The 23,236-nt window shown below is 33.5% G+C and overlaps 4 protein-coding genes across 5 annotated transcripts; 2 read left to right on the top strand and 2 right to left on the bottom strand.

Annotated features, from left to right (window-relative positions):
• Positions 1–2,606: 2,606 nt before the first annotated feature.
• Positions 2,607–5,885, top strand: LOC106759784 (protein CHUP1, chloroplastic). The gene is made up of 5 exons (XM_014643122.2): positions 2,607–2,786; positions 3,106–3,380; positions 3,477–3,565; positions 4,084–4,848; positions 4,933–5,885. The coding sequence occupies exons 2-5, from the start codon at positions 3,182–3,184 to the stop codon at positions 5,743–5,745; spliced, it is 1,866 nt and encodes a 621-aa protein (XP_014498608.1). The 5' UTR covers positions 2,607–2,786; positions 3,106–3,181; the 3' UTR covers positions 5,746–5,885.
• Positions 5,886–6,360: 475 nt separating this feature from the next.
• On the bottom strand, positions 6,361–8,104 carry LOC106761066 (GDSL esterase/lipase APG). The gene is made up of 5 exons (XM_014644559.2): positions 7,816–8,104; positions 7,598–7,728; positions 7,279–7,512; positions 6,912–7,167; positions 6,361–6,806 (listed from the first exon to the last, which is right to left on the bottom strand). Exons 1-5 carry the CDS (start codon positions 8,093–8,095, stop codon positions 6,610–6,612), a joined length of 1,098 nt encoding a protein of 365 aa, XP_014500045.2. The 5' UTR covers positions 8,096–8,104; the 3' UTR covers positions 6,361–6,609.
• Positions 8,105–8,928: 824 nt separating this feature from the next.
• LOC106760602 (putative leucine-rich repeat receptor-like protein kinase At2g19210) lies at positions 8,929–13,388 on the bottom strand. The gene is made up of 13 exons (XM_014644022.2): positions 12,955–13,388; positions 12,245–12,791; positions 11,688–12,163; positions 11,375–11,525; positions 11,226–11,297; positions 10,984–11,052; positions 10,826–10,906; positions 10,555–10,706; positions 10,099–10,322; positions 9,882–10,008; positions 9,712–9,774; positions 9,430–9,619; positions 8,929–9,330 (listed from the first exon to the last, which is right to left on the bottom strand). The coding sequence occupies exons 1-13, from the start codon at positions 13,109–13,111 to the stop codon at positions 8,934–8,936; spliced, it is 2,706 nt and encodes a 901-aa protein (XP_014499508.1). The 5' UTR covers positions 13,112–13,388; the 3' UTR covers positions 8,929–8,933.
• A 1,355-nt stretch (positions 13,389–14,743) lies between these two features.
• LOC106759693 (putative leucine-rich repeat receptor-like protein kinase At2g19210) lies at positions 14,744–21,497 on the top strand. 2 transcript variants are annotated; one of them, XM_014642996.2, is made up of 14 exons: positions 14,744–14,808; positions 15,934–16,084; positions 17,241–17,697; positions 17,780–18,276; positions 18,367–18,505; positions 18,594–18,665; positions 18,831–18,902; positions 18,983–19,063; positions 19,286–19,440; positions 19,532–19,794; positions 19,877–20,003; positions 20,191–20,259; positions 20,346–20,535; positions 20,667–21,497. In XM_014642996.2, the coding sequence occupies exons 2-14, from the start codon at positions 16,021–16,023 to the stop codon at positions 21,052–21,054; spliced, it is 2,574 nt and encodes an 857-aa protein (XP_014498482.1). In that variant the 5' UTR covers positions 14,744–14,808; positions 15,934–16,020; the 3' UTR covers positions 21,055–21,497. The 2 variants fall into 2 exon arrangements, with proteins under 2 accessions (XP_014498482.1, XP_014498481.1); XM_014642995.2 differs by having other exon boundaries at positions 17,157–17,697; positions 20,667–21,496.
• Positions 21,498–23,236: the final 1,739 nt, after the last annotated feature.

The following is a 23,236-nucleotide window of genomic DNA, read 5'->3' on the forward strand; positions in this document are numbered from 1 at the left end:
ATAAATTCTACCACTTTCTAGAATATTATTGTACTGGAAAAAAAGAAAGCATTCATGCCAATAATGCCAGACCAACAAGAACGAACATCATCTAAAATAAATTGGAACACGAACCTGCTGCAAATTGCAGCTGCTATTGCTAGATCTCCAGCAGTATCTGTCACATGGAATCCACCAACAACATTCAAAAACACAGCCTGTTGAACAAGTGGCAAGATGAGAAAATACATATTAGAGATCTACTAGCTATAATTTTTATTTGTATTGTAATTTCATTTAACATTCATCTGTGGCCGTATTAGTTTCCACGAGGCTTCTTATAGAAACTTGATCAGAAAACTCATACAGAAAGGAATTCTCAATTGGAAAATGAGAATTATGTATAAGTCTTGCAATTGTACAAAAAGTTTACAATACAACCACCAGCACTTTGAGGGCCCAGAAACCTCCCACAACAAAGTTATTTCTCCTTATCCCCCACACAGACCCAAAAACACATATATGTATACATAACTTCCCCCTACACACAACTATATAACTAGTAACAGATTTCTCAGCTAAATAAATCAATTAACAGGGTATATAGTGTATTTACAATTTGTTTCCAATTCATATTATAAATCAATTCGTACTCCACGACAAGTAGTATAAACAAATCATTCAAACACTCATATACATTACACACTTTAAGAAAATATAAAAACTTAGTTGAAAAATCTGATATTTTCACTCAACCACCAAGTCTGTTCGCTCAACTAAAAGTGTGTGTCAGCCCATTTGCTCAGCGTACCAAGAGTTGCTGTAAAAAAACAGAGATAGTAGGCTTTGCTCACTCACCTCTCACTTAGTGACTACTCTCGCACAACTAGAAGTGTTCTGCTTGCTTAGCTAGAATACTCTCGCTCAACGAGACTGCATAATTTTGCAGCACAAAAACTGTAGAATTTGCATATCTCAACCACTCCTGACCAATTCTATGCATCTTACCCAACTTCTAACACTCCTAAATTGTATTCTAAACTAGAATTGACTTAACTAAACATATTTAAACCAACCTAAACTCATTTTAAATTGATTAATCACAAGATTTCAATCCAAACTTAATCAAAACCTCACTTTAGAGACCAAAATTGAATTCTACAAGTCCTAACTCATTTTGAAGTAACTTAAGAACTCTAACAAGTAAAAAATGACTTACTAACACACCCCAAACTTTCCATTTGGGCACAAAACCATTGATTCAAAATATCACTAGTCCAAACCCCCAAAATGAATCTTAAAACTAATCAAAATATCATCAACTTACTACTAATCATTTCTAAACCATATTTTAACACATTCACCATCAAGTCTTAAACAACACCAAACCAACCTTAGAAATTTATATTACTCCAACCAACCTCAATCTCAACTATTTACCCCTTGCAACCTCAATTTTAAACCAAAACTGTCATATAATCCTACTCACACCTGTACTCTTAACCCTTCAACCAAAATTAACATAAACACAATCATACCAACTGCATTTACAAGGTTACTCTAAATTCACCAAAGAATCAAGCATCCTACCATTTATTCTTCTCAACCAAACACAATTAACACCAAGAAGACCATTTTAGGCATAGCCAACAATATACAATGACATACATACCAAGAGTCACAACTTCGTACATTATAATCCAATTTAAAAGGCAAACACTAGCTTTCTTTACCTCTCAAAGAAACTGTCCAACTCTAAAAATGTTCCGCCGATTACTTGAATCGCAAAGAATATTTAGACAAACTTACGAAACACCAAATTGAAAACGGAAAGAGTCCTTAGAACTCTAGATCAACCAAGAATAAAGGAAGAAAACCAATTGACACATGCAAAACAGTTTCTTTGCACGAAGGACCGAAACTCACATGTAAAAATGAGTAGAAACTTACTTGCTCTATTGAATAAATTAATCGGGTAGCGCTGCCGTGATCGATTAGGTACCTCCTGATTGTCAAAGAGATGACTCAAGAGTTAGAACTCTTAGAGAGAAAGTAAAGAACTATAAAAAAGTAATTTATAGAGAGGTGTAACTATTTATAATAAAATATTTTAATATTAAAATAATCGAGACTCACTATTTTTACTTTACCATCACTTCTAAAAATACTATTTTTCTTTTTAGGTTATAAATAAAAGAAGATTAAAATAAAATAATAAGATCCAAACTTTTTTTTACATAAGCAAAAGTTAAATAATAGTTTTAAAATTGGAAAACAAAAATATTACAATATTTCAAAGAAATGAAATAAAATAATTTAATTTTTTATTAAAATAAAAACATTTACATTAATACATCCTATCGTTTCTTTTTCCATAACCATAATATTATATTGCCCTTTCTCTTTCTAATCAGTAATGGTTTCGCTGTTAACCCCGTAGAGCCAGAATGGATCGAATCGAATCTTCATTTTTATTTCTTTCTTTTCCTTCATAATTCCAATTTCTTTAATTTCAACTCTGTCTCTCTCGCTGACATGGCCCACCATCCAGTCGCCTTCACCATTCCTACACACGACAAGAATCAATGGCTAACGTTTCTTGGTATAAACTATAAAGACATGATTTTTCAAAAAATTCCATTATGCCCAATTGCTGTTTTGGCCATGATAGGGACAATCTCACACGCAACCGAAGCTATTTGCCAAAGGACAACGTCCATCACATTTAAGCAAACCTCCAAATTCACAGATTTTCCTCTACTCACCTGAGTTGTTGCCTTCTCATGTTAACTCCTGTTGGCCTTTGAGTATTCATCTTCATTTACTCCTTTTTTGTTTGTTTCATAATTTGAACGAGTTTTTACTTGATCATGCTTCCTTTCAGACGTTTAGTTTTGACTTTTGATAGCGATGGATTATGTCACGAGCTATTCATTTATTTATTATTTTTTACTTTTACTTTTGCTTTTGCATGGAATCAATCTAACCAGCAAGTTACTAGTAGGCCGCGCATAATTTGACTTTCTTGTGATTCTTATGTGAATGGTTTCTGGTCAGCTGTATGATTTTCCCAGTAAATATGTGGATTGTGGACTTTGCTTATCTGTGACTTTGTTGTGTTTCTAGGCATAAACCACAAATGAATCTTGTGCTTTTTCCGTGGGTTTGAGATGGATGAGGATGATGATGATGATGGAAAGTTATGAGATATTTGTCTCTCTTCAAGGCTAAAAGAGAAATTAGATTAATTGTGAGGACGATGATCGGACAGGAAAAGGGTGTGAAGCCTGTTCTGCTTAAATTTGGTTTGGCTTTGGCTCTTTCGTTTGCTGGATTTCTCTACTCACGCTTCAGAATCAGAAGAATCAAGCCCTCCAAGTCACGCAAGAGGGGTTCTTTCGGTTGGTTTTGCTTCACCAATATTTCATCTTTCTTTCCCCCCTCTGTTTTCTTGAATGATGAATATAAGTGTCTTTTTCGTTTGTTATCTTTCCCAGGTAACGAGAGTGAAGTTAATTCAGGAGGAGGCATAGGGGCAGCATTAAGCACTTGCAACACCATTTCAGCAGGAAATTTTCTATGTTCTGTAAGTTGCTTTTGGGTACTCTGTCACAGAAAGAAATAGTATTTTTCTGATTTTTTAAAGCTGTCATTTTTATAAGCTTTTATTTTTGATTCATTACTATCAATACTGAGGGTGGGAATTTATAAATATTGAGGGTTTCCGACAAAAAAGAAACTATCTAAAAAGTGTAAATATTTTAGTAAAGTAGTAGTGTTATAGGTACCCGTAGCCACTAATTAGTTAGGTTAATGGACTGATTAGTGTGAACCAATAAGAAAAACTGTTGTCGAAACTAAGAAAATTATAGTAAGAAGTTAAGAAAGTTTTGGTCGGGCAACTGAATTCTAACATTGAAACCTTTCATATCATGGTGCTGTATCTAAAATACTTTTTAGGAAGAAAATAAATTTGTATGTAAGATACTTTTGCATGCAATTACTAATTAACATAACTAATTATACACATTACATAAAGTTGGCCATTTTGTTTTTCTTTTCAGAAAACTTAAAAACTAATATTAACTTTTGCTTTGATTGCAGGAAGAAACTTGCACCGACAGGGTGATAACTGGCAATTGTACTCTTGCTCTCTCTCCTGACAGTACACAAAATGGTGATAGAGATGACTTCCTCCTACCTGAATTTAATGATCTTCTTAAGGTCATAGACTTTGGAGCCACAGTTGTTAGAAATTCTTCTAAAATAAATATGGAAGCACCATGGTTAAAAGAATATGCAGATCCCGAGAAGGATGACTATGAGCAAGAGGTAACTGAACTCCGGCGCATGATTAGAATGCTTCAAGAGAGGGAACACAGTCTTGAGGTTCAACTGCTCGAGTACTGCGGTCTTAGAGAGCAAGAAACAGCAGTGATGGAGCTGCAAAATAGATTGAAAGCAAGTACTGTGGAGGTAAAGATGTTCAATCTGAAGGTTAAGACCTTACAGTCTGAGAATTTGAGACTAAAGGAACAGGTCTCGGATCATGCAAAAGTGCTGGCTGAACTTGAGAGTGCAAAAGCGCAAGTCAAATTACTTAATGAGAAAATTAGGTATGAAGCTGAACAGAACAGGGAGCTGATAATAAGTCTTCAACAAAAAGTTTCCAGGTTGCAAGACCAACAATGCAAAGATGCTGCTTGTGATCAGGACATTCAAGTTAAGCTGCAAAAGCTAAAGGAGCTTGAGTCTGAAGCAGAAGAGTTGAGGAAGTCTAATTTAAGATTGCAGATAGAAAATTCTCACTTAGTTCGAAGATTAGATTCTACCCAAATCCTCGCTAATGCAGTTCTGGAAGACCCAGAGGTACGGAGATTATAATCACCAACACCTTTCCTTCAGTCACTACTTGTTAGACTCTAATCTTTACCTTGTGCTTTTGGGATGCAGGTAGATGCTTTGAAGCAAGAAAGTGAGTGTCTTAAACAAGAAAATGCACACTTGACGAAGGAAATTGAGCAACTATATTCTGATCGATGTTCAGATCTTGAAGAATTAGTATATATGCGGTGGATAAATGCTTGCTTACGATATGAACTAAGAAACTATGAAGCCCCACCAGGTAAAACGGTTGCAAAGGACTTAAGCAGAAGCTTGAGCCCCACGTCTGAGAGGAAAGCCAAGCAGCTTATACTTGAATATGCAAATGCTGATGGACCAGGGAACATTGTGGACTTTGATATAGATCAATGGTCCTCCTCGCAGGCTTCTTCTCTCACTGACATTGGAGAGTGTGATGATTTTTCTTCTGTAGATAATTCATCTGCTGCCAAAACTAACACCACAAGCCAGACCAAGCTTTTAAGCAAACTTAGACAACTGATACAAGGTAAAGACAGTAGTCATCACCATAGTCATGTTTCATCACAAGAAAAATTCAGACGTCAAAATAGCAATCCTCAACGGCAAAGTACTTCAACTGGAATTGAGGGTCTTAGGAGTGAGTTTGCAACTCCCATTGTCACATCCAGAACTTCCCTTGATTTCTCTAGGTTGACGTGTACTCAGGAAGAAGTAAATAGGAGAAATTCAGATAGCGCTTTCATGGAAAGCTCAAAGAAATTCAGTGCACGTACAAGTGGTTCCTTCTCAGATTCCTTGGGCTTGGAAAAAAATAATTTGGAGAAATACGCAGAAGCTTTAAGAGATTCCAGCGTGAGTGCTAGACAACAAAGACGTAGTAGATCAGCATCATGTAGTTAGTTTTTTGTAACTTATTATCAATGATGCATTAGAAATATATACTGTGAAGTAGTCAATGTAAATTAGCCGTCAGGTGTAGTTCAGACACCATCTGTGTACTAAATAAAAATGCTTTTTCAATCGTAGTCATACTTCATAAATAGTTTTAGTTCTGATTACCACAGTACAACATTTTATAACTTGGAGAATGATATTTGTCATAATTTCTTCTTATTCATAATTGGTGTACGATGTGGGAGACGGTACATCACCAGTTAACATTGGATGAATGTGCAACGAGAGAGTCGTGAGCCTCGTCATTTGTCATGGCTTTGGTAACTCTGTTTTGGTATTAGTATATCATTGCTCAAATCGTTAACATCTGCTTCATCTACACTTGGTTTTGCGTAACATCATAACTAGTTTTTAGCATTAATTAATTGCATATCCTGGCGTAAAATCTGGCTGTACATGTCCTAGCCGGTGATATCACTGTCATGGGAAAAATTTAAAATATCAGTTGAGTGATTATGTCTATCGTGTTCTTCTGATTTTTACCTGCATTATGTAGTCGTGTTATCGTTTTCTAGGTGATTCCTTGGGTATGTGCTTATGAATGTAAAATGGAAAGCTTGCGGCAGCAATAATTCATTTCAAATTTGAATTTCGTTGTTCCTTGATTTTCACAATGACCTTGATTAAGGAGAACAGGATAAAAAAGAGCAAATAAATATAAGCATTCCTACATGCATTATTTCCACGATGAGTTAATACGAAATTTCTCAAGATTTTATGAAATACAACAATACTGGCTTCTCCGGAATCGAGAAATAATAAGCTTTTGCCTCATTTCCATAAACAGTAGTGGTACAGAGCCATGAGCCCTTATGTGATAAGGGCAATGCCTTGTAAAATCAATGCATCGGCTAGAACTTGGTTAGCAGCTTGTGAAGGATGGACGCTATCCCAAAACACATACTGGGTTGCATTAGAACAAGTTCCTGGTGATTTTGGATTGCACAATAAAGATGTTGTCTCCACTATTCCAGTACCACAGCAACCTTTCCTTGCCTCGGCAAAACCTATTGAATATCAAAAGACAGTATAGATGAATACGAACCATCCTTTTACACCAAGGGATCAAAGTCATGTGTGAATGTATTCTAGTCAAATTAAGTATTAATTACCAAATTTTGAAGGGGATTGAACAAGGTCATTAAGAGGTTTGAAAATATCAAAGACAACAATCTTAAGACCAGGAAGTTGCTTTTGGAGATTTGCTGCGGCTGTCTTGATTTTGTTGTTAAATCCTTGGGCATCACTGTTGATCTTCGAGACACAACCATTTTCGTGGAAACCAAACAAAGTTCTTGCAGCTGGTAGGCAACCTAGAGGTGGGAGTGAAGTCACTCCAACCTTCCTAGCTCCCAATTTATACAAGTCCTGTGTTCAAAACAAAGCACCTCTAAGTCTTTTTCTGTTTTGGTAAGATTATGATTCTTTTTTCCAGTTACTAGCCATAGCTTGCAGAGTAACAGTAACAAATTAAAATACCTTAACAAAGATGGAAAATGCACCAACAAGGTATGCAGAATACTGATCAGGAGTGAAGGCTTTGCTGATTATAGGATTGACGTAATAGTTTTGAACAAAATCACTACTGCCAGCGCTCAATATGTACAGCGCATCCTTAATAATAAGCGCTGCTTTTTTACTGCCAGCAACCTTGGCCAGCTTGCCTTGATATTCCGTGAAATATTTTAACTGTTGAGACAGTGGAATCGCATGCTGCAAAAATAATATTGGAAAACATAAGTTTTCAAAGATAAGAGTTTGCCTGAGTGTGTGCGAACGATATTCTTTCCCAACTTACGTTCAAAATAGCAGCTTTTTCATCATAACCAGAGGCTGCTGAAGCAAAGTTTGCTCCAATGAGAAGATTCTTCCCTGAAGCCTGAGGGCTAAGATATGCAGGTGCAAAAGTCTTGAAACCCAGCGTTTCAGCTGCAAAAGGAAACGTTATTTCCACAAGAATGAAACTTTATTTCTAACCAAGCCTAGTGAGTTTAAAGTTTAAATTTATGTCCTCACCAGTAATATCAGTGGCTAGTTTCCCATTGCAGAACCTCCCAGTGGGTTGATGGTTGACAAAGTCCCTTCCATAAGGAAGGTAGTTTGCCTTGAAAAGGGTAGGCAAATAATCATTATTCCCAACATCCACGGCTGAGTCACCAAATGTTATGATTGCTGGCACAAGGGTATTTTGTGCATTACCCCATCCCAAGAAGACAAATGCAAAGAGTGCAAGAAGTCCTTTTGTGCTATTGATATTCATCTTTGTATGGCTAACAATAACCTTTTTGCTGTGCATGTGTTATATTTATAAGTTGAAGTGTCGAACTAATATGGCAACTGAAATGACCCCTTATCACCCTACTAATGGAGGAGGATTGAAGTTGAGCATGGCTATTAAATGAGAACACATGAACTGGTCACATCCTTCGGTAATTTCCTGTTTTTTGAGACCATACGTTTTAACCTCACACGTGATTTTGCTTTCTAGTCACAAACTCCAGTCTCGTGTCTGTTTACATTGTTTCTTTTATTTACTATGGTGGTCGGTGAGAAAAGTTGTTGAAATTTTGTGCTTAAGAGGCAGCATAATAATCTTGATCACGAGAGAGCTACTTGCGTCGGAGAGTTGGAGTTTTTCCCATTGATGAATTAGCGGTGTATCTTCTTTTCGGTGAATAAAATGGATAATTCAAGTTGAACTTTTTTCATTTTCTGATTTAATTTTGATTCAAAGTTGGAAATCCTATATCAAACAAAACCAATTTACAATATATAAACAGATGTAAACATCATTTTACAAACCGGTTATACGAGAATTAACTTAGATTTAAATTAATCTTTTTAAGATTGTATTAGAATCTAAAGATCAATTTACAATATATGACTAGATACAAATATAATGAATTTAAATCATTTACCAAAAAGAAAAAATATATCACATCTAATCATGTTACATTTTTCACACAGAGAGATTTGCCTCTCTTGCTAAGCATTATATGTATGCCTTTTACTTTAGAAGGATAATGGATGTATTCTCTTGTAAATCCACAAGACTATATATAGTTGGAGGCTGACAAAAAATTATAAAACTAAAAATAATAGAAAAAAGAAACTAGAAAACACATTCTTGACCACTATCTTGCATCTGGGCCCCAATCAGCTTCAAGATCAACAACGTTCATTTCAATCGAGTTGATGCCTTCTTGTTCTCGAGTTGCTTCCATTTTTAAGGACTCTTTCAGTTCAGCGACAATGTGATTCATTGATGGCCTTTGGATAGAGATTGAAGGCACACAAGATACTGCTGCCTCCAAGGCCTTCCACATAGAACCAAAGTCAAAATCTCCTTTCATCTTTGGATCAACAATTTGTTGTATATCTCCTCTTTCAAGAAAGTGGTTAACCCATTGCACAATGTGAGTGTTCTGATGACCTTTTATTATGGCTGGCTGACCAGTAATTAGCTCCAAAAGTACAATGCCAAAACTATAAACGTCGCTTTTTTCAGTCAGCCTGCTGGATATGTAGTATCTGTAAAAGCAAACTCAAAAAGGTTGGAAAAGATATGTTCAACTTAAAACCACCTTGAAAATAAAAGAAACCACACCATGTTTGTTTGATCAAACTTACTCTGGATCAAGATATCCAACAGTGCCAATAACTACAGTTGATACGTAACTTTCATTTTCAGCTGAGAAAAATTTTGAGAAACCGAAATCTGCAACTTTAGCTTGCATTTTCTCATTCAGTAAAATGTTTGCAGTCTTTATGTCTCTATGGACTATTGGTGGCTTGCAGCCATGATGCAAGTACTCGATACCTTGAAGTACAAGTTCCAATACAGTAATTCAGCATCCTTTAATCACAGCAAACAGAGGAGTGAGAAAATAAAAAGTCTCATACACCACTAACCTTGAGCAGCATCAACTGCTATCTGAATCCTCTGTCTCCAACTCAATGGTTCTCTTTTAGGATCTACTCAGACACAAAAAAGAGTATTGTTTCTTGTTTACTTGAATATAGTAATCGATGAAGTAACTATGCAATGCAAGCATGAAATGAACGGGGAAACATTAATATACCTGAAAGATACTCTTCCAAGTTACCATTAGTCATGTATTCGTAAATGATGGCTGTGCGTCCGACTTCATTACAGTATCCAAGAAAGGAAGCTAAGTTCTTATGATGTACACGCATTAAGAGTTGAGCCTGCAAATACGTGGAAGCATGCCATCTTAGCTATAATATTTCCTTAAATTCAAAATATGCCATCTCAAATTTCTATGGTGAGAAGCATGCCTCTGTCTGAAACTGCTGAGATCCTTGAGGAGATTTAGACGAGAGCATTTTGACAGCAGCTTGTGTGCCATCCTGTAAGTAACCAAGATAAACAATTCCACACCCTCCCTTCCCAATTGTTTTGTCAAAGTTATTGGTTATAGTCATTATCTGAGAGTACGAGAACTGTTTATTATTTGTCTTCAGCACAACTTCTTCGTTTGATCTCACAGCTTGCTTTGAGGCTAAACAAAGTAATAAAAAATTTATGATCATCATAAAGTCATTTTTATTATACACTTCAAGTTAAATATGTGACTTTTTTTCGTGTTTATTAAATACATTATTTCTCTGTCATTTGAAGCGAAAAAGTTTAGTTTGTTCTTTGTACAAAAGGAGTTTAATGCATTTTGAAGTCGATGATTGTGAGATCCTCAGTTTAGCTTCAAAGTAAGACAGTTTTATCTATTTTCAGACCTGGGTTTTTGTTGCGTCTCCTCCAAATGATACTCAGCACAATACCCAATACAATGAAAAAGACTACAGCTGAAAGAATGCCTGCCACAAGTGGAACAATATTGTTTTTGTTCTCTTCACATGGGCCTATCGGGCAGAGATCCGGATCCACGCTATGGTCATAACAATTTTGTTTCAAAAGATTGAAGAAGAAAAGCAAAATAAAGAAGTTACAAGAAAAAGTAGGTTAGTTAGAAACTTATTAACATCATTATTTCAAACCAAAACAAACCTCAACATAAGGGAACCGTTATTTGATCTTTCCAAGAGCAGTGGAGGAATTTCACCCGAGAGTCTGTTCCCTGATAAATTGCTGCTAAGATAGCATATATCAGATGACTATTTTGATTTCCATTGACAAATATAGATACTGAAATCTCTATAACTTACAGAGTTTTTAAGTATTGCAGCTTTGAAAAATCAGGCAGTGGTCCTGTTAAGCTATTGTTTGATAAATCCCTGAAAAACAAAGCATTGTTTTTATGTTAAACTAAAATTATGGTAGACTAATAATTGTTTAAGGAATCCATGTTAAATGCTAAGTCCAACTTTAGAGAAGAAATATCATATTTTCCAACCCTTTTTCGGGAAGGAACAGAATTTACTCAATCTCTTGTCAAATTAACACTTACAAGAATTCTAAGAATTTGAGCTCCAAAAAAGAATAAATTATCGGGCCATCTAATCCACTGGAGGCTAGGTTTCTGCATGAAGTTCAAATAAGTTTTGATCTGCGGTTATTCAAACAATGAAAATTCCAAATTTAGAAAATAGAACTTACAATGCAGTTATTGTGGGTGATTTATATCCATTATTGCTGCAGTTGATACCATGCCAAGAGTATTTCAACGGTGCACAAGGGTCTCCTTGCCAAGATTTACCCAACGACGACATCGACTTGTAATATGATTTGATGGACATGATAGCCTTAACTATAATTCTCACAAGCATACAATGTCAATGTCTGTTATTTCGTTAACCAACTTTTCTAACTTGTAATGTTGTTTATACTTCTACTACCTTTCTAACAGTTTTAACTGTTACTAAAAAAAACCAAAAAGGAAATCATAGAAAGGACAAGGAACAACACTAACCATCTTCTTGATCTGTGGGTGATTGCAAGAATTCTTTAACAACATAAATCTCCATCGCATTTAGAATGGGAGGATGGGTGGAATTTGGTTTCTTGTACATAGAAAACTTGAGCTTACTTCCTCTAATGGCCTGTTTACTTTCTATCGTTTTTGACAGCAAATACTTGGGAGAAACAGATTCAGACAAAATCTGTCCATTCAGTGTAATGTCGAATACCCTGCTTTCGTTTTCCTTAAGATCTTCGATTTCAGCAAAGTGCATATAGACATATGAATCTGAAGTAGGATGCCCAGTGTCAAAATCAAATTCCAGGGAATCATTTTCATTTGTTGGTCTCAAAGCAGTTTTCATTACTGCTGGTGGAAGGTGATAAGCAGTATGGTTCAAGGAATCAATGCTCAAGGAAGTACTGAGTGGTGTAGAATCTGGTAAGTTGTAAGGATACCACATTCGATCATAAGTGTCTTCTTCAAATCTACATGTAATCAGACAACATTAAAAGCTAAACAATGTAAAGAAATTAAACTTGTTTAACATCTGTGATTATGCTACTTACCTCACTATATCATTGGTTGTTGATCCAATGTCAAAACGTCTATATAGGGATAAGAGTTTAGAGTCTGTTCTATAACTGGAATGATCAAAGTGCCTCACCTCCAGTGCTGATATAAAAGGAGTTCCCATATCAGTATTCAATAAACAAATATATAATTCATCCAAAGATGGCACATGTAAAATCTCTTTGATTACAACATGAGTGGCATTTTCAAACTTGACATAGTCCCAAAAATTGACTCCAACATAGAGATCAAATTGTGGCAGCTTGTTCAAGTCATCATAGTTTCCGTACATAAAAGAAGCTCTTATCAAGTAAATAGTATTTCCGCCTTCTGGATGTCGTAGAGTGTAGCAGTTTCTTTTATCCTCAGGGAAGCTTCTCACAGTAGTGAAAACTCCTTGGGGTATTTCAGAAGTGAGCTTGAGGGATATATTTTTTCTTGTTCCAGTGCCAATAAACTGTGCATCTGAAGTGTAATGAATCTGAGTTTTCTCATCAGTGTAGGCCACTTCTTCTGGTATCCCACAGTCAATGGAAATAGAACCTAGAATTAACACAAACTGACATCAGAAGAATATATGGATATATAACAATAAAAAATTCAGTACTTTTCCTTAACCCTTTATTTTAGATTTACTATTTAATAAGTACGTATAACTTTTTGGACAATTTTGTACAAGCTCAGAGCAGTAGCAGAAAATCCTCACCACTGACATCATCCAGTTTCCTTCTTCCTTGTTTGTGCTGCATAGAGTTGTTCTCTGTGGCCAGAATGGACTTTCCTGAAAATTCTGAAATGGTATATGCAAGGATACACCATAAGGTGAAGATCCAAGCCCAATGGCATCTCCATTTTCCATCCATGAAATTTCATAAAGTGATCACCATTTGCTATTTGGTATAAGCAGATATTATCAAACAGTTGATATTTTTTGTGATTAGAAGAAAATGATAAGGCATTTACTCCATAAACTCCTATGGGGTGGTTGGGAAATTTATTTAGGAAGATATTTATGATACCTCGCATGTTGATGTTTAAACTTTGAAGTGCATTAATTTCGTGGACCCGAAACAATTCAAGATCAATGAGTAGAAGTTACCAGTTTCAGTGAAATTGTGTGCAGTCACCAAAATAAAGATTCAAGAGATGCCTTGTGCAATGGTGACTGTGAGATGATGACATACTAGATAACAGTCAATAAGGGTGATTAGATACTTCATTAATACTCAATTAAGGATATTAGAACAATGTGTTATACATTACATCATTTTAATACTCAACTAAATATCTATCTCTAAAAGTTAGATTTTATATTCGTTTCATGTATGAAAAAATTATAGTTGAATCTGACCAAGTTTCCACCCACATAGAGCAGAGAAAATTTGGAACGTTAATCAAATTTTTATCCTTGGAAATTAAAATTTCGTAATGGATATTTTAGGATTACAATTAAAATAAAGTAGCAGGAAGCCAAAGAGAGATGATTGATGGAGGGAGGGAGCTGCTCAACGTTGTCTATTTGGTGAAGGAAGAACCAAGAGAGAGAGAAATGATGAAGAGAGAGAAGTGCATAAGATTCAGCTGCCCAGGAAGAAAAAGGAATAAGAAATTCGGGGTTTTAGTAAAATATCTGTAAAGGGTAAAATTGGGAGATCGAAAATGATGGGGTGCAGAAAGTAAAAAATGGTGGATCAGGAAGAAACAGCCCTGTGTTAATAGGTCATCATGCTTTACAAGATTAAATTAATAATAAATCTTAACTAATAATTTCAGAATTAAAATATAAATTTTAATATTTAATCATCATCCAAAATTATTAAAAGTTATTCTGTTCATGAAAGCATATCTCAAGAAAGGATAAGCATATGATAGTCCCATTAATTGACATGAGTGGTGGAACTGAAGCTATTGACTGAGTCAACAACACGTGATTGTGTGTTTCTGTTGTTTTTAGTTCGTTCCTTCACAAAGAGAATCTTTCTGACCTAGTCATTAATTAACCACATTATAACAAAATCCTTACATTTTTTTTTTCCAATAATAATTACAAGTTATAAGATGAAAGTCAAGTCATCGTCTGTAGTGCATCATAATTATATAATTATAAAATTATAAGATAATAAAATAATAAAATTATCAATTTTAAATAATTTTTTAATTTTAAATTTAAATAAACAAGTAGACAATTGAATCTGCCGTATCTAATAAGTATTTTCTCTATTCCAAACACACGCTAAGAGTAATATACAAGAACCAGAATTTGAATCTGAACAATGAAAAATGACCTAGTGGTTTCAGTGCATCATAAGGTTAGGTTTTGACGTCAGTTGTGGAATTGAAGCTAACGTGCAACTGTAACCACAGAGTCAACAGTCATTGTCGTTTTTTGTTTGTTTTTGTTTTCTGACCTAGTCACTCCATAATAGTCAACCTCAGCTTCTTTGTATAAGGAACAAACTCTTATAGTATATTATCATATAGCTTTGATGGATTGTAAGGTGAATGTAGTAGTCTTGGAACACCAGAAATTCAGATCAGATCACATCACTGCACTGCATAGGTACCATATATTTGATCTTTCTTTTTCCTTCTTTTCATTCATATGCAGCTTTCTTGTTGGCCAAATCTTCATCTCTAATATATATATATATATATATATATATATATATATATATATATATATATATATAAAGCTTTAATTATAGTTCTAGACTTTCCACAATCATATTTTCTCCAACACTTTCTTCCTGGTAATTTACTATTTAAGATAATTCGTATGAGATTGTTTATTAGGATTATGCTTTTTGATTTAGATGATATGAGATTATTTGTGATGAAAGTTGAAAATTGAGTGGGAAGAACGTAAAGGGTTATGAAGAATATGGTCGGTTACATATTCACTCTCATTAATACATAATAAAAATAAGATTTTAAAAATAAATCAAATAACAAAAAAAAAAAAAAAACACAAGTGTGTGTGTGTGAAGTTTACTTTTAGTATATGAAAGATGAATGTAACCAAAGAAGAAAGAAAATAATAAATTATTAACATTTAATGTAAGTGATTTGACTCGAATGTGCTAAAAAAATGACTCATGAAAAATGTGTTTCTAAATATTAATTAGGATAACATTAAATTTTAGGTGTTTATTTAAATAATAATAAAACAACAAAATTAAAATTAAAAGTTTTTTAAGGCTATGTTAAGAATAATTAAGTAATTGCATCTTAATTGAACTCAAATATATAATTAATCACCATAAAAAAAATATCATTGAGAAAGAAAAATATAATAAAAATATGAAAGATCAAATCAAACGCTTACACATAAAAATACACACAGCAAACTTTCTTAATTCTATCTATTATGAAGAAAAATAAATAATTTTGAATAATATAATACCATATTATTTATAATGAATTTTATTTAATAATATAAAAAATTGAACTTATGACATCACTTATATAGAAAATCATCTGTTGGTGCTGCAATTCTTGGTCTGCGTATAATCAGAATATCTATGCTTAATCATTTAAGTTTTTGTGTTAATATTAAGCCTTTTTATGCTGTTTTCTTTAAATAAATTACACTTTCGTCACAAAATTATATTTAATCTGTTTTATTTCGATTTACCTAGGTCATAAAATAATAAATTACACTATTATTTTATGACCTATATTGCAGATTTAAACACGGAATGAGAAATCAAATCTAAAAAGCTCTTGAAATTACTTTTGAGTAGCTGAATCGTGATCTAAGTCAAGATATACAATGTGGATGAGTTTCTACTTTGCTGTTTTAGCTGTTCTACTTATTCAAACTCATGCTCAACCAGGTTCGTTCAAACATTTCTTTTGTCCAACAATTTAATTATATCTTTATTTATTTAAAAGTCTTATGCTGTGGTAAAATAATAGAAAATAAAGATATAAAAGAGAAAAAAAAAATTGATACATCATAATCATATTGGAAGTCATGTTTTCTTTTCTCTCTTTTCTATCAATTCAATCAACCAAATTTTGTTTCGTTTTCATTTTTTTTTTCTTTCATCATTCTTTCTTTATGTTGAAACTAAAGTCTAAAAAATTATTAAATGGAACAGCTAGATTTTAGAAAGATAAATGGGTGATTGATGTGAATAAATTAACTTAAGAATAAAACAAAACCATTAATTAATTGATCTTTTAATTGGTGAGAGGTTTCTAGTTTAACTCTTAAAAAATTGACTTAGTTTCTAAATATATAAAAAGACTCCTGTACAAAACTATTTTATCATTAAAATATGATTTTAAAGACTAATTAATACTAATTCAAAAACCATTTTGCCAACAAACTAGGATATTTAAAAACTAATATCTATTTTTTTTTTGTCATAAGTTGTTTTAAAGATTAATTTTTTTAATATCTCACATTCTTGAACCAAAACTTCTCATTTATCAAAAGATTATAGATAAGGGTAGGATAGAGTGTAGGCAGCAATATGAAAGAGAAACAAAGCACAACTACATGGAACTCTCAAACAAGTGTAATTGTAGTAATTTGTATGAATATTCTATCCTTATTAATATTTATTTGTCTAGAAATTTGTAGCAACTTTTAACAGTAATAAATGTAATTTCTGTTGGTATAGAAAAATATCCTTTTATTGAAAAGAACACTTTTATAGAAATAGCGAGTACAAACACAACATTGACTTAGAGGCAAACTCAGCTCCTCCACTCTCTCCTTGCTCTCTTTGTCTCGCTGCATACACCTTTCTTGCTTTTCTTACACTGCCAATTGATGTTTTGGGGAGAAGCTTGCGGTGGAAAACTTTGTACCTGCAAACAAGGATTTTCTTCTTCTTTTACAATTATTGAAACTGTGTGAGACCCACTTAAAGTTTATTCCACAATTTCATGTTTTAGGATTCATCAGCATAGATTGCGGAGCTCAAGCAGGTGTCAACTATACTGATTCAACATATGGCATAAATTACGTTTCGGATGCAGATTTCATAAATACCGGTGTGAGTCAGACAATAGCATCTGAAGAGATCAGCAGAGAAAGTCGACGACAACTGTGGAGGCTGAGAAGCTTCCCGGAAGGAAAAAGGAACTGCTACAAAATAAACGTCACAAGAGGCTCTAAGTATTTCATCCGCACTACTTTTCTGTACGGAAATTATGATGGCCGAAATATGTTACCAGAGTTTGATCTTCTTCTCGGACCTAACCGCTGGGATACAGTCACTATATACAATGCAACCAGCATCAGACACAAGGAGATCGTACATGTAACTTCAATGGATTATGTGCAAATCTGTCTGGTTGACACAGGCAATGGCACACCATTTATAACAGCCATAGAATTCAGGACTTTGAATAATGATGCATACGTCACTCAATTCGGATCACTGGAACTTTACAATTACCTGCGCTGCGATTTGGGTTCAAACACAATCAACAGGTGAAATCATACTTATGGATTAAATGTGTTGCCTTATAATATTGATTGATTGATTATTGGATTTATTCTGATTTTCTCTTAGGTACCCCGTTGATGTTTATGATCGTTACTGGTATAGTCGTTCTTCCTGGAACGACTGTAACTTTGGCGAAAATTGGAAACCACTAAATGCCTCCATTCCCGATGATTCTTTAAATGAGAATGATTACAAGCCGGGAGCAACTATCATGAGCACCGCAGTTGAACCACAAAATGATAGTGCTCCGTTGGTAATAAGCTGGAAGCCACAACTTGAAACTGATGAATTCTATGTGTACATGCACTTCACGGAAATTCAAGTGTTAACCACCAATCAGACAAGACATTTCAACTTCATGCTGAACGATGAATCATGGTATGAAAATTTTTCTCCCCGCTACCATGGTATGAATACTATATATTCGACGTTAGCCATCAGTGGGAAAGAAATTAAATTTTCCCTCGAGAGGACTGAAAATTCAACCCTCCCTCCCATCATCAGTGCCATTGAAATTTACAGAGTAATAGACTTACAGAAACCAGAAACACTCCAAGGAGATGGTATTTTTCATTTTTTAAATCCATTTATTTGGTTTACACTATTCTACACGAACTTAACTACTTTTTACCTTTTTTTCACTGAATAAAAAGTTGAAGCGATTACAAGAATCAAGTCAGTTTATGGAGTGAAAAGGGATTGGGAAGGTGATCCATGCGCCCCTGCAGCCTACCTGTGGGATGGTCTCAACTGTACTTATCTCGGCAATGAGTTTCCAAGAATCACAGCTGTGTAAGTCATGCTAGCCAAATTGTTATTATACCTTCATAAAACTAATTAAGATCAAATCTTATATATAACTATTCATTGAGCAAAACAGGAATTTATCGTCAAGTGGATTGTCAGGAAAGATTGACCCTTCCATCTCAAACCTCACCATGTTGGAGAAGCTGTGAGTTTTCTTTTTCTTTTATTTCACCCGACAGAAAAATCTCTTGTTTTAAATCTTTTTACTGTTTCCGTTATGTATTTATTATTTGTGAAGAGTCGACATACCTTTTCCTACTTGAGTCGACATTTAAACATGGTTAAAAAGGCTAAATTATTTGTTTTCCAGGGATTTATCTAACAATAGCTTAAATGGTGAAGTTCCTGATTTTCTGTCTCAATTACAACACTTGAAGATCTTGTAAGTTACTTCATTTACTCAAACACTATATACGTGATGTGATCCTCTTTATCTGATAATAGAAAACCATATCTTTTTAGAAACTTGGAGAAGAATGACCTCTCCGGTTCAATTCCCTCTGCACTTGTTGAAAAATCACGCCAAGGTTCTCTCTCACTAAGGTATGAATCTGATTAAAAGGTCTCAAATTCATAATATGGTTATTTACGCTGATGATTATTAATTGCTTATATTAAGGCAGTGTTTGAGATTAATAAATATGTACATGACACATCTAATTTCTAAACACAACCAAAATAAGTTGAAGAATGTATTTAAATTATGGATTACTTGTAAGGTTTACTGATACTTGAAACATAATTTTTCTGTGATTTCCATGCTAGTGTGGGTCAAAATCCATATCTATGTGAATCTGGTCAATGCAACGAGAAGGAAAAGAAAAATACTGTCATACCCATAGTAGCATCAATATGTGGGGTTCTAATTCTTCTAATAGCCGTTGCTATATTGTGGATCCTTAAAAGTCAAAAATCAAAAGGTAATGCTGAAATAACTAAGAAAAGTTTGTATTTTCTATCAACAATTTACCAAAAGATCACCTTTTTAACCTATTATCTTTCAAAATGAAGTTGAAAAATTTACAGATTCGGTGGCAGTAAATCATCAGAGTGAGATTTCACAGCAATTCACAGAAAAGGATAATTCGTTCCAGCAACGCAAAAGTCAAATGTATTCATACTATGATGTCCTTCAAATCACTAACAATTTCAAAAGAATTATTGGTAAAGGAGGATTTGGAACAGTTTACCTGGGCTTTATCGATGACACTCCAGTTGCAGTGAAAATGCTTTCCCCATCAGCAGTTCATGGTTATCAACAATTTCAAGCAGAGGTATATTAATCAATTTACTCTAGGTTTCTGACTTTAGTACCGACCCAATATGGTTTAACATGGTTGTGACTTATATTTCTAGGTTAAACTTCTACTCAGAGTTCATCACAAAAATTTGACATCCCTTATTGGTTACTGTAACGAAGGAACCAATAAGGGTCTCATATATGAGTACATGGCTAAAGGGAACTTACGAGAACATCTCTCAGGTTGGTTACGNATAAAATTATTTTGTTCTTAAAAGTTTGTGTAATCAATTTCCAAGTTAGATTTGATTTCTGAAACTCTGGAGATGGAATTTTTAATATTGGAGAACTGTATGAGTCGTATGAATAAGTTCTACCGAACACAAACAAACATGTATAGAATAGAAAGTTATAGAAGTTGTTCTTGTAGGTAAACACAGAGAATCACCATTCTTGAGCTGGAAGGACAGACTTGGTGTTGCACTGGATGCAGCCTTAGGTTAGAAAGTAAAATTGAATTTGTGAATTTACATTAACTCCCTTTACCCTTTTAACACATTGCCGTGATTATAAATCTAATATCAGGATTGGAATATCTGCAAAATGGTTGCAAGCCTCCTATAATCCACAGAGATGTGAAATCTGCAAACATCTTGTTGGACGAACACTTCCAAGCAAAGTTATCTGATTTCGGTCTATCCAAAGTTGTCCCAGATGATGGGGGGTCTTATGTGTCAACTGTTGTTGCTGGCAGTTTCGGTTATCTGGACCCTCAGTAAGTACTTTAGTTTTTAACGTTTCCATCGTTTTCTACGAGAATATAAGGAGATATTCTACGTTAATATTTGAGTTCATGGCAAAATCCGCAAAGAGTAATTAATTTGGGTTTCATGACTTCTCTTGCAGCTACCACTATTCCAATAGATTAACTCAGAAAAGTGATGTTTACAGCTTTGGAGTTGTTCTCTTGGAAATAATCACAAATCAACCAGTAATGGTAGGGAATGAAGAAAAGGGTCACATAAGTGATCGAGTTAGCTCCATGATATCAAGAGGGGATATCAGGGCCATAGTTGACTCAAGCTTAGAAGGAAATTTTGACATAAACTCGGCATGGAAAGCCGTAGAAATAGCAATGGCTTGTGTTTCTCCAAATCCCAACGAAAGGCCAATGATGAGTGTGGTAGTGATTGAACTACAGGAGGCTTTAGCAACCGAATTAGCTGATCCCAGGTGTTCTGTTGCACCGGTCAGCGTGAAAGTAGACACCGAATATAAGCCCTTAGCTAGGTAAATGCTTGCTCAACGTAAGAATAATAGAATAACTTTGTAACAAGTGAAAGTGATGTTGTACAAGAAGTGTGTCATTGGGTGATTTAGTTTGATTAGTTTTCTGAATCTTAGTTGTTTGGGAGTGGTGATAGTAGTAATGTAGAATGCGTATTATAGTATACAAATAAACAATGAGAATTGAGTAAATGAAATTGAAAAGCAGTGTTATTATCATTTTTTGTTGGAATAAATTTTTAGAACAATCTATCTTATTTTGCCCTCTTATATGCAAAGTGAACCACAACAACGAAGAAATGAACCCAAATAATGTAAAATGGTGAAGTAAATAAGAAAAAAGAATCAATACGTCGAAGAAAAATGAGTCAAACGAACAAAGAATAATGGAGAGTTTGAACAGTACCAAGGAAGATAATATCGGAAAAAAAGTTTACTATACATACTCCAGAAAGAAAGAGTTCTGTATTGAAAGGGAAGTTAATTTATGATAGCTGTTTGCAAAGTATGTGATGAGTAAGCACACTTGACTCAATGGACAGTTTTTGAAGTAGTTTTACAATTTATGTAATTTTGTTTTATTTTATTTTGGTGTGTAATTGTCATAAATAAGAATAAATATAAATAGGTTATTTAAATGTAAATTAAAAGTAATAAATAGTGGTTACAATTCAAACATTCTAAGACCTTGATGGAAAGTGACAAATGGAATAATCAATATTACAATTTGGATCACCATTTTCATGTATGCAATTTAAATTTCCAATTAATCACTTCAATTCATCTTCATCTTTATCTACATATTCTATACTTTCCTAATTTTTTTTCATTTACAATTCCATCTTTATATAAAAAAAAAATTACAAAAATATGACTTACATATTAATTTGATTCTAGTTGCAGAATCTAAAATCAACATACTTTGAATTAGATTGTAAATGACAAATTTTCTAGTCTAATCGACAAAAAATCACGTTGGATATATCGACATTACTTGTAAAATGGGTATAACATTTTCCAAACGGTTATGCTTCCGCTGGCCGGCAAATAGCAGAAATTCAGATCACATCACTGCACATATATAGGTACCATATTTCTTCTTTCTCTTTCTTCATACATATGCAGGTTTATTTTATTCTAAATAATCCTCTAATGTTACTAATTTTTTTAAATATATAGTTTCTTTTTGTAATAGGTTCGAGTTAAATCATTTTGTTACATATTAATATTTTATTTTCTTTGTAACAATTGTTTTTTATATAATTAATAAATAATAAAAATACGATTGTAAAAATGAATAAAACAACAACAACAAAAAAATAAACAGTGATTTCTTTGCATTTTTAAAAAAGAAAATATATGCTCTGACCTCGTTTTAAGAATGTATCAACTTGACGTGTTGAATGAAACACATTCTTATTATTTTCCTATATATAAACAGTTAATAAAAAAGTTCACACACATTAACATAGATTTAATAGTATTCATTAAATTTGACAACTATCAAGTGTAAGTGTGTAATTAATATGAATAGTCTGTAGATTTTTTTTATGTATAATATATAATTAAAAACAATAAAACGTAATAAATTTAATAAACATAATCTATATATATTTTATTTTTGTGGTTTTTTTCTTTATTTTTCTATTTTTTTATTTAATATATAAGAACTGTAACAAAAAGAAGAAGAAACATTAATAAATTAGTAACATTTAATGTAAACGATTTAACTCAAATGTGTTAGAAAAAATCATTTACGAAAAATGAAATTTTTTAATGATTAAAGAGGACAGTATTAAAATTTTAGGTGTTTATTCAAATGACAATAAACTTTAAGATGAATGAACACAAAATTAAAATTTAAAGTGTTTATTCCTCGAAGTGTTTAGGAAGTTGATTATGTTGGTTCTGCCATTCTTTGTTTCTGTATCATTTTGTAGCATATAGCAGCCAATCATTCCGCAGTTTTTGTGCTAATATTAAGCCTTTTATTCTATCTGCGTTTTCAAAATAAATTACACTTTGGTCATAAAAATATATTAAATCCATTTTAAGCTTGATTGATCGGGTAATTCAGTGGTATTATTTTTATGATGCAGATCGAAGGCTTAAATACGGAAAGAGATCAGGTATGAAATATACTGAGCCAATACTAGCCATAGAGTACGTTTGGGATTCAGATTTCATAA

Source organism: Vigna radiata, chromosome 5 (genome assembly GCF_000741045.1).
Source record: "Vigna radiata var. radiata cultivar VC1973A chromosome 5, Vradiata_ver6, whole genome shotgun sequence".
NCBI classification, from domain to species: Eukaryota; Viridiplantae; Streptophyta; class Magnoliopsida; order Fabales; family Fabaceae; genus Vigna; species Vigna radiata.

Coding starts and splice junctions, on each gene's coding strand:
- LOC106759784 (XM_014643122.2), top strand. CDS start 3,182: ATGAGATATTTGTCTCTCTTCAAGGCTAAAAGAGAAATTAGATTAATT. Junction 3,381..3,476: donor ACGCAAGAGGGGTTCTTTCG/GTTGGTTTTGCT, acceptor TATCTTTCCCAG/GTAACGAGAGTGAAGTTAAT. Junction 4,849..4,932: donor CAGTTCTGGAAGACCCAGAG/GTACGGAGATTA, acceptor TTTGGGATGCAG/GTAGATGCTTTGAAGCAAGA.
- LOC106759693 (XM_014642995.2), top strand. CDS start 16,021: ATGTGGATGAGTTTCTACTTTGCTGTTTTAGCTGTTCTACTTATTCAA. Junction 18,903..18,982: donor TTACAACACTTGAAGATCTT/GTAAGTTACTTC, acceptor ATATCTTTTTAG/AAACTTGGAGAAGAATGACC. Junction 19,064..19,285: donor CAAGGTTCTCTCTCACTAAG/GTATGAATCTGA, acceptor TTTCCATGCTAG/TGTGGGTCAAAATCCATATC.
- LOC106761066 (XM_014644559.2), bottom strand. CDS start 8,095: ATGCACAGCAAAAAGGTTATTGTTAGCCATACAAAGATGAATATCAAT. Junction 7,729..7,815: donor ACTAGCCACTGATATTACTG/GTGAGGACATAA, acceptor TTCCTTTTGCAG/CTGAAACGCTGGGTTTCAAG. Junction 6,807..6,911: donor TCAATCCCCTTCAAAATTTG/GTAATTAATACT, acceptor GATATTCAATAG/GTTTTGCCGAGGCAAGGAAA.
- LOC106760602 (XM_014644022.2), bottom strand. CDS start 13,111: ATGGATGGAAAATGGAGATGCCATTGGGCTTGGATCTTCACCTTATGG. Junction 11,526..11,687: donor ACCCACAGATCAAGAAGATG/GTTAGTGTTGTT, acceptor TGAGAATTATAG/TTAAGGCTATCATGTCCATC. Junction 10,009..10,098: donor CTCAGCAGTTTCAGACAGAG/GCATGCTTCTCA, acceptor ACGTATTTGCAG/GCTCAACTCTTAATGCGTGT.